Source organism: Bubalus bubalis, chromosome 18 (assembly GCF_019923935.1).
Source record: "Bubalus bubalis isolate 160015118507 breed Murrah chromosome 18, NDDB_SH_1, whole genome shotgun sequence".
NCBI lineage: Eukaryota > Metazoa > Chordata > Mammalia > Artiodactyla > Bovidae > Bubalus > Bubalus bubalis.
Window position 1 is genome coordinate 18,684,240 of NC_059174.1, and position 17,217 is coordinate 18,701,456.

The 17,217-nt window shown below is 53.3% G+C and overlaps 1 protein-coding gene across 2 annotated transcripts in view; it reads left to right on the top strand.

Moving 5' to 3' along the window:
- Positions 1 to 16,504, top strand: part of NKD1 (NKD inhibitor of WNT signaling pathway 1) — a 94,614-nt gene extending 78,110 nt beyond the window's left edge. For both annotated transcript variants that reach the window (XM_025268642.2, XM_025268641.2), the window contains exons 6-10: positions 3,904 to 3,999; positions 9,796 to 9,943; positions 10,450 to 10,534; positions 11,825 to 11,952; positions 12,755 to 16,504. In XM_025268642.2, coding sequence (XP_025124427.1) covers positions 3,904 to 3,999; positions 9,796 to 9,943; positions 10,450 to 10,534; positions 11,825 to 11,952; positions 12,755 to 13,347 — 1,050 coding nt within the window. In that variant the 3' untranslated portion in view covers positions 13,348 to 16,504. The remainder of the gene's footprint in view (positions 1 to 3,903; positions 4,000 to 9,795; positions 9,944 to 10,449; positions 10,535 to 11,824; positions 11,953 to 12,754) is intronic.
- Positions 16,505 to 17,217: the final 713 nt, after the last annotated feature.

Below are 17,217 nucleotides of genomic sequence, written 5' to 3' on the forward strand. Positions count from 1 at the left end.
CTCTCCGCGGCCCTCCCCTCTCAGCTCAGGCCCCTGGCCTCTCACCGTGGGGTGGTGGCCAGAGGCGGTGGCCGCTGGTCTGGGGGAAGGACAGGAGAGTGGACAGGGGAGACGGCACTCTGGCCCCGGTGCTGCCTTGACTGCCTGCACTTCCTCTCTGGTCCTCCGTTTCCTCGTGGGTGAAGGAAACCTTTGCTACCAGCTCCCTCCCAAGGCTGTCCAGGGGGCCACAATGGGGCTAACAGGTAGGGTAGGTGACCAGGAGGCCTTGGGCAGGTCCCTCACTCTGGGACTCAGGTGCGGGTGTGCTCAGTCCCTTCAGTCGTGTCTGACTCTTTGCGACCCTGTGGACCGTAGCCTGCCAGGCTCCTCTGTCCATGGGATTCTCCAGGCAAGAATACTGGAGTGGGCTGCTAAACCCTCTTGCAGGGGATCTTCTCGACTCAGGGATTGAACCTGCATTTCTTACATCCCCTGCCATTGGCAGGCGGGTTCTTTACCACTAGCACCATGTGGGAAGCCCAGGTGGGACTCAGATGGTCAACAGCAAAAGAGACATGCCCGCCCAGAGCCCACAGTCTGTCTGTCCTACCTCCCTAGATGGTATATTAAGCTCCTCGTGTGTACCAAGCACAGGTCCAGGTGCTGAGTGAGAGACCCAGGCTGCCTGCAGGGAGCTTACTGGCCTCTCCCCACCCTCCTTTCACCCTCCCTCCTTCCTGCTCTGTCTGCCCTACAAGATCACTAGGGCAGAGCCCTGGAGCCCACAGATGGGGGTTCAGTTCCCACCTCTGCCACTGCCTCACTCGCCTGCCCTGTAAAATGGCGATAGTCATTTTATCCAGGGGTTCCCATCCTCTGGGATCTAATGCCAGATGATCTGAGGTGGGGCTGATGTAATAAGAATAGAAATAAAGTACATAATAAATTTAATGCATTTAAATCATCCTGAAACCATTCCCTACCCCCTGGACCGTGGAAAATTTTTTTCCATGCAACTGGTACCTGGTGCCAAAAAGGTTGAGGACTGCTGACAATATCTATCTGCTGGGATGTCGGAAGCATGATGAATTAAGGCATCTCAGGTGCTTTGGAGAAGGCGATGGTACCCCACTCCACTACTCTTGCCTGGAAAATCCCATGGACGGAGGAGCCTGGTGGGCTGCAGTCCATGGGGTCACTAAGAGTTGGACACAACTGAGAGACTTCACATTCACTTTTCACTTTCATGCATTGGAGAAGGAAATCGCAGCCCACTCCAGTGTTCTTGCCTGGAGAATCCCAGGGATGGGGGAGCCTGGTGGGCTGCCGTCTATGGGGTCGCACAGAGTTGGACACAACTGAAGCGACTTAGCAGCAGCAGCAGCAGCAGCAGGTACTTAAAAGGGTGTCCAGTGCAGAATAAGTACTTTCCTTCTTCCTTCCAAGCAATGGGGATTGACACCCCCTGGTTCCAGGGAACCTGGCAGTGTACTGGGCATGGTTCCTGGCACAGTGTGGTTAGGGGGACAGATGAGTGACCCAGGCCCAGTAACTGCACAGTCAGCGCTGTGATGGGGATCTGGGCGTGTGGAGAGGGGACAGGGAGGTCCCCTAAGTCAGCCCAGAGGGTGCAGAGTGATGGGCATTTTGGCAATCTCAAACTCTGCACAGTGCCCCGAGTGGGGAGCCAGGGCTGCAGGCAGAGGTTGGGGAGGGCAAGTGTCTACATTAAGCCTCTGGGCATAGAGGCAGGAGCTGGGGAGAGGTGATGCACGGGGGAGCCTTTGGGATCAGGAGGACACTCCCGGCCGAGGGAAAAGCAGAAGGCCTGGAGGCTTGCCAGTGCTGGCTGGCTGTGTGGGAATAGCAAAAGGGAGATGACGCAGAAGAGGGGGTTAGATAGGTCATCAAGGGCCCTGCGTTCTCCTAACCAAGGAGCTGAGGGGGCAGGCGGTGTCTCGTTGAGGAGCTGGGGTTGCTAACTTCTTCCTGAGCCCTCCACCCCGGGTCTCTGCAGGTTTTCTCAGGCTGCTTGGCAAAGCCAACACCGAGGCCAGGGCAGAGGAAAGACTCGGACTCGGACGTCTTTCCTGGAAGCCCATGTGGGTCTGCTTCCAAATGGGAGCCGGCTGATGCCTGTGACTTACCCATGGTCCCTGAGGAGGACTCACCCGAGAGGCCAGGGCTGGGGGGACAAGAAGACGCATGTGACAGAGGTCACAGGAGGTGGGGGTAGTTACTTGACCCATATTTCTGAACTTCTAACCCGAGCTGTCTTTGGAGCCAAGTGGAGGGGCTGGGAAAGGGAATCAGATGTGCATGTGTGTATGAATGTGTATGCAGATGTGTATCAGTGTGTAGACATATGTATGTGTGAGTGTGTGTATGTCTGTGTGTGTGTTCATATGTACGTGTGTGTGCACGTGCCCACAGGCACACACTCGTGTACATGCATGTGTGCAGGGCAAGTGCTGCAGGACGCAGTGCTGGAGAGCAGAGCGAGCACTTGGCAGGTATCAGACAGGCGTGTCACAACTGAAGGAAGGCCGACTTTGAACTCAGCGTGGGCAGCCCGAGAATTGCTAGAGGGAGCTGGCTGTGAGCTGCAGAAGCCTGGGGCAGGGCTGCCGTGCTGGGGCTCACTCCCGCCAGCCTTGGGAGGCCAGGCACCGCCCCCTCTGGGGGCACTGAGTCTATCCTCCTGCAGAAGGAAAAGTGGGCCAAGGCAAGACATGGAACTGGATGGTATGGGGGTGTCTTCGCTTGTTTTCATAGGACTTGTGGATCTAAAAGGCTGTTTGTGGATTCTCTTTCCCCAAACGGCCGTCCTTTCTGGACCTGTCTGTCTGGGGTTCAGCCAGCCCCTGCATGCGGGTGGCCGGTGATGGAGCTCCCCAGTTCTCTGTTCCCAGTCTTTGCGGTTGGACACCTCGGGCTGTGGGAGCCACGGTGATGACGTCATTGCTGTATTAGTCACTCCAGCAAAGACAATAGCAGCTACCACCATTAATTGGGCTTTTCTCTGAGCCAAGCGGCTTACGTATCTGTTTCCCGTTCTCTCCAAGCAGACCCTGAGACAGGACTTGGGAGGTGATCCCAGGGAGCAGGGAAGGAGGGGTGCCTGTCACTGGGGGTGGTGGGGGTTGGTTGATGAGCAGGTCTCGGGCAGCGGGGCTCTGTCTGCCAGGGTTCCCCAGAGAGCCATGCTAAAAGTCTCAGATGTGTCCCCTGGCTTGGCACCTTCCTTGTTCTGGTTCCTGGGGATCTTCAATCCCTGACTCCTCAGACAGGGATGCTGGACGCTTGAAGTGCGAGGTGGGGAGTGGCCGACCACAACTACAGGGGAATGTGGAGGGGGCTCAGGGGACATGGCGTGGGGCAGTTAATGTTCCCAACAACCTTCTGAGGTCTAGACCATCATCTTCCATAGTCTGTATGAGGGGAAACTGAGGTACCGAGAAGAGAAAGGCCATGTCCAAGGTCACGTCACTGCAGAGGGCCAAGCCCAGGCTGGCACCTGGGGCTGACCCTTCAGCTCTTAACATTCCTCCCATCCTGCCTTCCAGGTTGGGTGGCCACCCATGGCTAAGTTACCCTGTGTGTTTTCTGGTAGCTTCTACCCCCGGCTCCAAGTTCATTCTTCCTGAGGCCACACACCTCCTCCCAGAGCCCTCCCTTGTGTTTCCTCGGCCTTTGAAGACCCTAGAGTGTCTGGTACCTGGCAGGCCCCTCTCCCCAGGCCCAAGCTCCCTGGCCCGGCTTGGCCTCTCTCCCAGGCCTGGCGTGTCTTGGTCATCACATTCTCCTTCACACAGGGTCTGGGGAGGGCAGCGGGGAGGCTGGCGGCCCCGTGACCCAGCCTCCGGGTGTCCCAGCCGCCGAGTGACCGGCCACGTGTGTCTGTTGTCTGTTTACATCCAGGAGTTGCAGTGTGACGTGTCTGTGGAGGAAGACAGCCGGCAGGAGTGGACCTTCACCCTGTATGACTTTGACAACAACGGCAAGGTCACCCGAGAGGTGAGTGAACCCTCCGGGCCTCCCGCCAGGCCACACCCCTTGGCGCAGGACCCTTCATCGGGCGCCCACCCCTGTTGCCCCTTCCCCTTCTCCTCAGGTCAGGTGGGGAGGGCAGGGGTGAGGCCCCTGGGAGCTTCATGGAAACCGGTGAGGAGGAGGCGACAGAGAGGAAGGGTTGCAAGGCTGCTCTGGGGCGGGCACCATTCAGGCTGGGGAGGGGCAAGAGTCAGGCGCAGGGCCCCAGACCTTCCTAGAGGGGCAACCGGTCCCCAGCAGAGTCTGTCCGGCCTCCTCCTCTCTCTGGTCCTGGAGCTCCAAGATCTCTCCAGGCTACTTCCCACCTCGGCCAATCTGCGCAGGAGCTGGGGTGGGCTGGGCACCCAGAGGACCCCAGTACTTCTCTCTACTAATTAAAAAATGAGCAGCCCAGCCCCCAGGGTGCTGCCAGCGGCTCTGTTACAAGCTTGTCCACCCCCACGCCACCCCCCACCTCGCTGCAGGCCTGTGTCTCTCTCTCCCCTCAAACCTCTCCCAAATGTCTTTCCTCCCTGGGCTCCTCTCACCTTCCTCTGTACCTGGGTCAGCGTACGGCACATCTACGGCGGGCACCTCCTGTGCACTGGGTGTGCTTTGCGGAAATGGCAAATTCCTAGCCATGTAGCTCTCACGGTCCGCTGAGAGAAGCGGAGCCTGAACCGTCGTAGGGTCATCGTAAGCTGTGATTTGCTCAGTGACAGAAATAAACGGAGTGGTGTGACTAAGAAGGGCTTCCCAGGTGGCGCTAGTGGTAAAGAACCCACCTGCCAATGCAGGAGACATAAGAGACACGGGTTCGATCCCTGAGTCGGGAAGATCCCCTGGAGGAGGGCATGGCAACCCACTCCAGTATTCTTGCCTGGAGAATCCCATGGACAGAGGAGCCTGGCGGGCTACAGTGCATAGGGTTGCAAAGAGTTGGATAAAACTGAAGCGACTTAGCACATGCATGTGAATGAGATGGGCTGGAGTGACCAGAGAAGCCTCCTGGAGGAGGTGACATGGGCACTGAGCCCTGCAGGTGCCAAACTGGGGGAGAGCCCTGGGCTGGGGAGAATGAGAGCACCAAGGTGTTTAAGGACCCAGAGGAGCCTGGTGCGATGGCTGCTTATCTGGAAAGACAGGGCTGCAGCCAGGAGCCAGCACAACGTGTCGTGTGGGGCCTCAGAGGCCGCAGCTGGCAACCTGACTTCTATTCAGGTGTTAAGGGAAGCCAGGGGAGGGCTTATTTAGGCTGGTGCGTGATCTCATCTGAGTTACTACTGATGATTGCTGCCTCTCGTTTGCCTGGGCCTCGAGAGCCTCCTTTCTGCCTCCTTGTTGCCTTTTCAGCCCAGTTTCTCTCTGACATCCATTCCCTCCCCGGGAGGCCCATATGTGTGGCCTGTAACAGATCCGCAGAGACCCGAGAGGAGCATGGCTGGCTCCACGCCCGCCTCTCGCCCAGCACCAGAGGGCCTCAGGGTACTCCCAGGGAGAATTGAAACTTTGCTATCTTATCTCCCTGTCCTGGTTCAGGGCTCAGTATTTTCTTCTCTGTAAATAGTGCAGGAGAAGCTGCCAGAGGAGAGACCCGGGTGAAAAAAGGCCACCTCTTCCTCAGGCTATGGTTTAGGGGATGTTAGAACAGATTGGAGGAAGAAGCTGTGAGTGAATTTCAATCATTCAGGATTCTTTGGGTGTCAGTGACAGAATCCCAGTACAAACTACTGTAAGTTTAAAAAAAAAAAAAAAGAGGGGAGAGAGAGAGAGAGAGAGAGGACCATATTGGCTCATGTAACTGAAAATTCAGTCCACGGGCACTGACTTCAGGCATGGCTGGATCCAGAGGCTCAGTGTCTTCAGGACTAGCTGTTCTTCATGGTTCTTTCCTCTGTGTTCCTTCATTATCAACAGTCTCTCCCTTTGGCAAGATAATGACTGATAGTTTCAATCTATACCCCAGCCTGTCTGCAGCTCTCCCAAATTCAGAATGTCACGTGGAGCACCACAGCTGATGTGACCGGCTTTGATTGAGTGACATGACTGGTCCAGAACCATTTTGGCCATAAGCTTGTGATGCGTTTAATGGCTGATTCTGAGTACATGTGCTCATTCTGGAGTCAAGGGAAAGTTGACACATGAGTCACATGGAATGAAAAATGGAATGGATTTGGATCACAAAATAAAATCAAGGGTCTGTTATTTGGGGAAGGGAAAGGATTCTGAGCAGGCAAAGCTCCCAGGGAGACCTGAGTATTTGGGAAGCAGCAGAGACTCTTCCTGGTTTGGGACCCTGGGGACATGGGAGATGATTTAGGTGAGACCACCACCCCCCCCCACACACACACCAAGTGCCCTCCAGCTATCATGCTGTTTGTGCAGGGTCATTGTGTTTTCAGATTGAGAAGCTCCTGTTCCTCCCTCCACGCCCCACCCCACCCACCCCACTCCCAGGCTGTTTGGGAATGGAGTCATTATCTTCACAGGAGAATGCATCCCAGGCTTGAAGCCTGGGTGACAGAAGTACATGGAGGTGGCAATTCAAGGGAAGGCCAGACTGGGCTTCTCAGGGGTGTGGTGGCCTTTCACCTCTCCTAACACGTGCGGTGGCCCCTGGTAGCCACCCTCTTCCTTTCTGGTTCAGAAGAGACTGAGGGAGTCTCAGGAGTTGACCATAAAAGGGTTTGCCCCCCACCTCGGAGGCCTTACGAAACCTTGCAGGCAGACACTGCTTTCTCATGCTTCATTCTGCTATCCTTCACCCCCTGCTAACATGAGGAATAGCAAGGATGTGAAGATTTCCAAGGAGGGTGCCCCAGCCCAGTTGCAGGGAGAGCCTTCACTGGTGTCTGTCTCCTGCCAAGCAGCAAGGAGGTTGGCTTCCAGTCCAGGGAGGACCCAGCCTGGTGTTTCCCCCAATTTATTTTTAGCTCTAAAGCCACTCCTCAAATCTGGCTATAAATACCACTTCCCTCCACACTCTCTGGCCATCAGCATGCTCGTTCCTGCGCGCTGGGGCATTCAGACTCCCACCTCACTGCAACCACCGTCTACAGCTGGCATCTAGGCCAGCTTCCCAGCTCAGAAGAAAGTACCTGTTCATCCTTCAGGTGTTCATTTGTACAATAAATAGTCACAGGCATCTGCTCCTCTGTGCTGGACTCTGTGTAATGAACAGGGCTGATTTTCCAGCTGGGACTACCAAAGCACCCTTGTCCCTGCACCTTGAATCATCTGGGACCCTCGGGGATGGCATTCCAGGGCCCAGGCCTGGTATGTGATGCTTTAGGCAATGGTGTTGATGGACCTCACTTTCCTTATCTGTAAAATAGAGATAACGATGCCACCTTCATGGGCTTCCTAAGATGATGAGAGAGGGTGGGCAATTGTGGTGGTGCAGAGCAGCTTAAGGGAAAGAGAAGAAGAAAGAGCGGGTCTGTGGGCCTTGCTAGAATTGCTGGGATGCCCAGTGAGCCAGCAAGTGAGAGGCTGGAGCCCAGGTCTCAAACTGGCAGCCCCCAGCAACCCCAATGTAGCCCCAGGTGTTCCAGCCCAGCACAGGTAACAAAAGCAAAAATAGATGAATTGGACTACATCAAAATTAAACACTTCTGTGCATCAAAGGACACAATCAGCCGAATGAAAGGCAACCTACAGAATAGGGGGAAATATCCGTGAATCGAGTGTCTGAGAAGGAATTAATATCCAGGATATATAAAGACCTCCTACAACGCAACAACAAGCAGCTTGATTAAAAAATGGGCAGAGACTAACTAGACATTTCTCCAAACAAGATATACAAATAGCTGATAAGTGCATGAAAAGATATTCAACATCACTAATCATGAGGGAAATACAAGTCAAAACCACAATGAGATATTACCTCACAGTCAGAATGGCTGTTATCAAAAGGACAAAAAATAACAAGTGTTGGTGAGAACGTGGAGAAAAGGGAATCCCTGTGCACTGCTGGTGGGATTGTAAATTGGTTCAGCACTGTGGAAAACAGTATGGGGTTTTCTCAAAAGAATTAAACATAGAATTACCATATAACCCAGAAATTCCACTTTTGGGTATATACCCCAAAGACATGAAAGCAGATTCTCTAAGAGATAATTGTACATATCCATGTTCATGGCAGCATTATTCACAATAGCCAAGAGGTTGGCACAAACTCCAGTGTCCACTGATGCTGCTGCTGCTGCTAAGTCTCCTCAATCGTGCCCGACTCTGTGTGACCCCACAGATGGCAGCCCACCAGGCTCCCCTGTCCCTGGGATTCTCCAGGCAAGAACACTGGAGTGGGTTGCCATTTCCTTCTCCAATGCATGAAAGTGAAAAGTGAAAGTCAAGTCGCTTAGTCGTGTCCGACTCTTAGCAACCCCATGGACTGCAGCCCACCAGGCTCCTCCATCCATGGGATTCTCCAGGCAAGAGTACTAGAGTGGGGTGCCATTGCCTTCTCCGGTCCATTGACGAATGAATAATGAATGGGTAGGCAAAATGTGACATATCCATACAATAGAATAGTATTCGGCCTTAAAAAGGAAGGAAATTCTGACCCATGCTACAACATGGGTGAACCCCGAGGACGTTATGCTAAGTGAGAGAAGCCAATCACAAAAAGACAAATACTCCATGAATCCACTTATGTGAGGCATCTAGAGTAGTCAAATTCATAGAGACAGAAATAAAATGGGAGTTGCCATGGGCTGGGGGCAGAAGGAAACCGAGTTGGAAAAAAAAAAATTAGTTGCCAGTATCGAAGATTCTGAAAATGCAACAGGAGATTCTGGATTTCTGGCTTCTCTGGAATGACCCTCAGCCAGCATTGTCACCTTACAAGTAGCTGAGTTGAGTGGCTGCCACCTCCCGTGGGTGGGGATGTGCCCAGTTGGCCCCACCACCTCTGGTCATCTGTCCACCTACTGCAGAGCCATGGCAGTGCTTGGTGTCACCTCTGCCTAAAGGCTCATGGGTGAGGTGGCAACAAGCGGCTGAGTCCATCTGTATTCATGAAAAGTCTCTGGACAGAAGAATCTGTAAGCCTGCCCTATAGAGGGCAAATACCTTTTCTAGAGGTTTCCAACATCATTTAAAGCATGAAGCTTCCCCTCAGACCGAGGACCTTAGGCAGATGTGGCGGGTGGGACCAATGGAGGGGGACCTGGTCCCCCCTCCATCCCCCAACCCTAAGGATTGGAGAGCCCTGTTCTGGTTGAGGGGGTAACTGAGGTCTAGAGAGAAGAGGAGTTTCGGTCAAGTTCTCACAAAAGAGTTTATCTTTAGGGACGCATCCACTTTTCTATTTTTCATTGAGAAAGTGCTCATCAGATCAGAAGCAGATGCTGCTGATGCTCACGCCCACAGTATCTGAGCCCCTCGTCTCAGTTTACCTGTTAAATAGTGCCCAGCAGAAGAGCTTTCTCTGTTGCCTGGGAGATGGCTTAGCGTTGGTAGGATATCCTGGAAGTCCGGAGGATGTAGAATCCCTGGGGTAACTCTGCATCCGCGAGGCATGAGCTTTCTGAAGCGACTTCCATTCAGTGCCTCCGTGGGCCCGGGTGCCACTGAGCCCCGCTGCCCACTGCCCTTCCTGTGCCCTTCCCGCCCTCTCCCTCACTCTTGCTTCTGGTCCAGGTGAGCCTCTGACACCTTAGATTTTGCCTGAGGCTGGGCTTTGGGGGAACTGGGGAGGTTTCCGCCTTTCAGGCTCCACCGCCCCTCTGAGTCCTCTGTTTTAAATGCATGTGGTTTTCTGCTTCCCTCCCTGTCCAGGACATCACCAGCCTGCTGCATACCATCTATGAGGTGGTCGATTCCTCCGTCAACCACTCCCCGACGTCGAGCAAGACGCTGCGGGTCAAGCTCACGGTGGCCCCCGATGGGAGCCAGAGCAAGAAGAGCATCGTCCTCAATCACCCCGGTGAGGGCTGGCAGGCCATGCTGGCCATGGAGTCGGTCCACTCCCAGCTCTCAGGGAGGCTCAGAGCCCACATGGGAGGAGTTCAGGGGTGGGGGGTAGGGAGCCTAGGGCTTTTCCTGCAAGCTGCTCTCTGGACAAGTGGGGTTTGAGCAGATCCTTGAGGGACCAGGGTTTGGATAGGGAAGGAGTTCTAGAGATGGAAGGCCCTGGGTGAGCAAAGCACTGGAGGTGGACCTGGGTGTGGGGAGAGTGGGCGAGTGCGTCAAGCTTTGAGGGTGGCTAAGAGGTCTGGGAGGAGGTGAGTCTGGGGAAGGAGTTAAGCCAGGCACGTAGCTGCAAGACCCCTCTATTTAGTCTTGGCTCAGAGAACCCTCCCCACAGAGCTATCGTGAAGCTTCTGTGGGCCAGTTTTTAAGGACTGTGTGCTAGGCAGCCTGGGAAGGGCCGGGAGGTGGGTGGGCACAGGAGCGAGCTGCTCACCCCTCTGTTTTTCGGATGGGACTCAGACCTGCAGAGTGCCAGGCCCAGAGCCGAGACCAAGCCCGCCGAGGAGCTGCGAAGCTGGGAGAAGAAGCAGCGGGCCCTCCTCAGGTAAGGCGGTCCCAAGCATGGGTTGAGCACTAGCTGTGTACCAGCTTCTAAGGGATTTCAAGCAGGAGGCTGCAGTCTGCATCCTCCTGGGGTAGGAAGTAGTGGTGGGGGTGGGGGTGTGTGACTTAAAAGGACAGGTTCACAAATCAAGCTCAGTTTTCCAAAATACCTAAATGTAGGTCTGCGTTGCTTCATCCAAAATGCCGTGGGCCAGATTTGTTTTGGAATTTGGCGTTTGTTGAGTTTTAGAAAGGTGCTCCCACTGTATTTCTGTTTGAGGTCTGAGCAGCAACCCAGGATTTAGCACAGAAATATTTCTGCAGGGACATGTATATATATTCACGCTAAGTGAGATGAAGACTATAGCTACCTTCACATCTGTTTAGAGCAAGCTTGGCTGCCAAACGAGTTATGGAAAATCTTTGTTTTGGGGCGTTTTGGATTTCAGAAATGTGGATAAAGGATTCTAAGACTGCAATTAGCTTTCACCTGTTGTTTTTCTTTAACTGCAAGGAAGGAAGTAAAGGGAGGGAGGGATGAAAAAAGACTGAGTAAAGAAAAGTGTTGAGGTAAACAGTAATATAATGTAACAGTAACATGGGAGGCATGAAGATGTATCAGTATCTACTGTGTATGTGGAAAGGAAATGACTGGGATTTGAGAAATAGTAGCACAGCGGGAAGAGAGAAGGTGGGGTCCAAGCAGGGACACAGCATGGTGTGAGGAGAGGGCTAGGAATCAGGGGTGCCCAAGCTGGCTACAGATGTGGGAGGCTGTCCTAAGGAGAGCAGGGAGGAGGCAAGCTAGCATGGGCAGATCACAGAGACCCTTGAAGGGAAGGGGCAGGGAGCCCAGAATCCTGCAGTGGGGAAAACGTCACGCCCACCCCCCTCCAACACACACCCCTTACACACACACACTGGGAAGGCCCATGCTGGATTTGGAGCAGGTGATGGAGTTTGCGGACCTCAACTCCAGTGGCTTGGGGGCCTCTGTTCTCCCCACCCCGTGGGGAGCCAGGCGGACACTGGGGACACACGGTTTGAAGCCTGGCTCTGGACCATCTTTTTGATCAGTTACTCTCTCCTTTGCTTTGGCCCAGGGAGGCTAGGCAGGGGAGGAAAAGGAGGGCCAGAGTACTAAAGTGGTCTCTCCCTACCCCGCTCCCAAGACCCAGACCGAAATTAACAGAGGGTCCAGAAATGCTTGTTTGGTGACTTCCCAGGAGCTTTGTGGGACCTCTCCCACTGTGAGGCCAGGGCCCACCCTCTCGCTTGCCTTCCCCGAAAGGTTCCAGGGTGACAGCCATCTGGAGCAGTCCGGCTGCTACCACCATTGCGTGGATGAGAACATTGAGAGGAGAAACCACTACTTAGATCTCGCCGGGATAGAAAACTACACGTCCCAGTTTGGGCCTGGTAAGGGAGCGCCTTCACTTGAGCGGGTGGCCAGGGGAGGGCGCGGAGGGCGGGCAGGTGGGCGGGGCGAAGGTGTTCACTGGCCCCCTGGGCTGGGGGGAGGCGTAGCTTTTACTAGAGTGATTCGAGTCTTCTTCGAGGAGACGATCTTGAAAACTTTTGAGAGATTAAAGTAATACATGTACGAAGTTGAACAAAATCAAATATTATCCAAGGGTTTCTAATTCAGTGAAAACAGCAGTTCAGCGCTGCACCCTAACCTGCCCCGACCCAGTTCCCCTCTCTTCCAGTGAGGACCCCGGGCTTGGTTAAGCAAAACACCACTCTGTCTTTATGAGCCCTTGACATCTTGGCTCTTGCTATGATAAATGAAGACGCAGCCCACTTAATTTCACTCCCCTCGGCGCCCTTCTCCCCCTCCTCCTGTGTTTAATTCCTCTCTGGGTTACCTCTGTAAGTAAAGGAACATGCTCATAGATTTTCTTCGTGCCCCGGTGGCCTTAGACAGTTAACAGTGTCTCTGTCTCCTCTCTTTTCAAACTCTCAGAAGGAGAATTAATTATTTTTAAAGACCTAACAAAGAAACAGTTTTTTCCCCACTTAGCAGATGGCAAAGTTCCATCCGAGAAAACTCTCCTCCAAGACAGGGAGGAGCCGGCAGTGGGTGGGGAGTGGGAGCTCTGATAAGGAACAGCTGCCTCTCTCCGTATGGGAGAACTGGGGGTGCGGGTGATTTCTGGGGCACCCTGCGACACCAGCACACAGTAGGTGCTCACTAAACGTCTGTTGCGTTGACTCCTAGGCTCCCCGTCAGTGGCCCAGAAGTCCGAACTGCCCCCTCGCGCCTCCAACCCTACTCGATCTCGCTCCCACGAGCCGGAAGCCATCCACGTCCCACACCGCAAGCCCCCGGGCGCGGACCCCGGCTCCTTCCACTTTCTTGATGCCCCCTTCGCCAAGGCCTCGGAGGTCCAGCAGCGGCTCCGGGGCGGCACCCAGGACGGGAGCAAGCACTTTGTGAGGTCCCCCAAGGCCCAGGGCAAGAGCGTGGGTGTGGGCCACGTGGCCAGAGGGGCGCGAAGCAAGCCCCCCGGGGGACCCGCGGTCCCTGTGGTGGCCCCCTCGGCCCACCTGGCCGCCAGCCCGGCCCTCCTCCCCACCCTGGCGCCCCTTGGGCACCGGAAGCACAAGCACCGCGCCAAGGAGAGCCAGCAAGGGTGCCGGGGCCTGCAGGCGCCGCTGGCCGTGGGTGGCACCGTCGTGGGGCGGGACCACCTGAGGGAGCTGCCCGCCGTGGTGGTGTACGAGAGCCAGGCCGGCCAGGCGGTCCAGAGACACGAACATCACCACCACCACGAACACCACCACCATTACCATCACTTCTACCAGACATAGAGACATAGAGCCCCGTCCCCTGCCCTGCCCCCACCATATGAAGGACCCCCCTCCCCCAGCCCCCCAAGGCATTATTATTCTATTAATTATTGTTATTATGACGATTATTGTTTATTAATAATTATTGTTACTCCACTAATATTCAGCTAGCCTCCATGTAGAAGATATATGGAAACACAGAACTAAACTTTTATTTATATGTTGTGGGGACTGCATAACTTACCCAAGAAGTGACTGTGGGTTTGAAAGTGGCCTGCAGTGGCAGAGGCTCCCTGGGGCTCCGGAGCTGCCAGTGTCCACGCTGGGCCATCCCACACCCTTCCCTTCCCCGACCCTCCATCCCCAGCCCCACCCCCGGAGCCCTCGGCCAGAGCCCTGCCCGACTGCAGGAGAACACCCTTACCTGGCCGGGCTTCCAGAGACCCTCGAAATCTCCGAGAAGATAAACAGCTGCTACCTCTTAGTATGATTCGGATTTTATTTTGCCCTTAACTGATTGTAATGTGCTACAAGGGATCTCAGCGGACTGCGCGACCTTCCCGGCTGTTGTGTTTTGATGTCCCAACCTAGAAACCTTAGCTGTCCTTTCTGGAGTTAACCTTTCACACCTTTCCAGTGGGATCATGCCCCCTGCCCCAAACCAGCCCCATCGTTCCTGCCTTGTGCAACGTGAAAATACATTTCTCCTTTTTCTCTCCTCCTCCTCTCTTCTTTAGAAAGATACACACACATATTTAAAGACTGCCCCTGAAACCAGCCTTCTCACTTTGGAAACCTCTGGAGAGGGAACTAACCACATAAACAAGTGTGGTTTTCCAAGATCAGGCAATTGTGTGTTGTCGGTTGTGAATGTGGAAACCTCATGTCCTGCCATTGGCAAATATATACATACCTACGTGATTCTCTAACAGAGTTTCCTGTATCTGTAGATAGATGCCATCTGTCCATTCTATGTATCTTTCTATAAATATACACTCTCAGGTACCTTTTCTGGTGTGCAGAAATTGGTGCTTTGCTTCTCAAGACACATCCAAAGTCCAGAAGTGACCCTGTGTCTGCCTCCCTGTGGGGCTGCTGTTCATTAAATGCCACTTGCCTCTCATCAGGGGGTCCTTTCTCAAGGTTGAGGATCTGATAGGTTTTGGAGAGGATTGTGGGATTATGGAAGTGTGGAGGGAAATGGGAACAGTGGCCAGAGTTGGGACCCTGGAGCAGTGTCCTCTGTAGAAAAGAATTTTGATTGAGACCTGGGGAGGCCAGGAAAAGTTGACTAGGCCTGTCAACTAGTCAGGGACCCTATGAAAACCAGTGACACACACATTCTAATTGGATAATGGAGTGAGCTTAATCTGAAGGAGGGCATGGCAACCCACTCCAGTATTCTTGTCTGGAGAATCCCATGGACAGAGGAGCCTGGCAGGCTGTAGTCTACAGGATCACAAAGAGTCAGACACGAATGAAGCGACTGAGCATGAGTACGTGAGCTTAACAAAGGGAATATCTACATAGTGTGGGCAAGCCTCTTAAAAGAGTAAAAGAGCATATGCTGGCACTCTGGGTGCCACTCCTATCCCTGGAGTGGAGGGTGTCGGGGTGGTGGGGGTCATCGTCGGCAGACAGAGGGGTGGGGGCACCCGAAGGAGCCATGGCCTTTTCTGGAAGGATGCAGCCAGCCTGTGGGGACCCTCCAAGGGAAATGACTTCTGGACCTTCCTCTCTTGTCCTCCTGTGTCCTGCTGAGGCCTCCTCGGCTGAAGCCACCAGGAACCAGAGAGCAAGGAAGTTACTGATGGGGGTCACACAGGCATTCTTCCAGGAAAGAGGAGAGTGGAGGGTGAATCTGGGAGCACACATGAAGAAAAAGTGGCTCCAGCTGCCTGCCTTTCTGCTACTTGGTCTCCCAGCAGGGACCACCTTTTGCAGAGCCTCTAGTGTTGGTTTACTGGGGTTGGTAAGGAGTAATTTTTGAAGATAGTGTGCGGAGTTGTTGCCACCATATTAATTTTATTACTTACTGGCATACCTGGAACTGGATTAGTATAGTTAATCCTTGTGACAACCAGTGAGTTTTGAGGCGGCCAGGAGAAGCTCAGGGAGTACAACAGGCTCAGAGAGGTTGAGTAACTCTCTTGAGAACACACAGCAAGTGGCAGAGGTGGGATTCTAGTCTTTCTCAGGACCGCTTAAACAGTGAATCTGGGCTTCTCGTGTTTGGGGCTGTGGGCTGCTCTCAGGCAGGAACCAACTGAAACTGATAGGAATGTAACCAAACCAGGGAAGGCAGGGAGGGAGCTGGCTTTGAGATGACAGGCTATGAATGCAGCTGCGACTCCCTGGTTCTTCTTGCTCCCTTTCTGGAGGTATACTTCCACTGACATGCTTTGCCATGGCGCGGGTGCTGTTGGCACCCACCATGCCAAAGGATTTTCCACTAGGACAAGCCCAGGGAAGGACTCTGAATGGCTGGGTTTGGATCCAGTACCCATCCCTGGACCAATCACTGTGGCCCCTCGGAGTCATATGTCTAACCTGTGGAGAGGGGGTGGGGTCTGTGCCAGAAGAAGGAAGAAGAGGGATACTGAGCAGACAGCGGATCACGCCCAGGCCCAGAACTGCTGCAGCCATGGGAATGAGCCAGGCACTGGGTCCAGCAGGGAGCCTCTCTGTGGTCTGGTGGCTTTAGAGTGTTTCCTCAGCCTCTGAGAGGAGGTCTGTGCCGTCTCCCCCAGCCCTACACCTGTCAGGGTTCTATTATTTCTTGGTACCTGGAATTTACCTAACTTAAAAAAAAAACAGCAGTAACGTGCACATGTAGAATATTCAAACAGTACACAACAGTGCACACGAAGAAGCACACAGCCCTCTGACTTCCCTGATCCCAGCTTCCTGGTGCCTTTTGAGCGTGCCGTGGTGGTGTGAGCACAGATGTTGGTTCCTAGCTGCCTGGTTTCAAATCCTGACTCCCTCCCTTTGTAGTTATGTGTGTTTCTCAAGCCTCAGCTTCCCATTTATGAAGGGGGAATCATAAGAGACCTACCCACAGATTTGTTGTGAGAATTCATCGATTTTAAAACAGCTCCTGGCCCACAGGAACACTATGAAAGTGTCACTGACAGTTTTTATAAAAATAAATACATTTAAATGAGATATCTCCCCATTTAAATTCTGTTATTTTTTTTAAGACTATTTTTTCAGAGCCGTTTTAGATTTACAACAGAATTGAGAGGAAGGTTCTGAGACTTCCTATATACACTTTCTCTGCTTCATGTATCACCTTCCCCATTGTCAACATCACTCAACAGATGGTACTTTTTTTTTTCTTTTTTTTGCCACAGATGAACATATCTTGACGCATCATAATCCACAGTTTATGTTGGGGCTCACTCTTGGTGTTGTGCGTTCACTGGGTTTGAACAAATGTGTAATGATGTGTGAGCTTCCCAGGTGGCGCTAGTGGTAAAGAATTTGCCTGCCAATGCCAGAGACTAAGAGATGCACGTTCGATCCCCGGGTCGGGAAGATCCCCTGGAGGAATCCATGGCAACCATTCCAGTTTCCTGCCTAGAGAATCCCATGGACAGAGGAGCCTGATGGGCTACAGTCCAAAGGGTTGCAGAGTCGGACACTACTGAAGTGACTTAGCACGCACGCACACACGTAATGATGTGTTTCCATCACTATAATATCGTACGGAGTATTTTCAATACCCTTAACATGCTCCATGCCCTGCTTATTCATCTCTCCCCTACCCTCCCATCTTGCTATTTTAAAAAATACTTCTAACAAACTTTGAAACAGAAAACTGTGTAACAGTAACTGTGAGGCTCATTACCCAGATTTTACAAATGCTGACATTTTGCGATATTTATT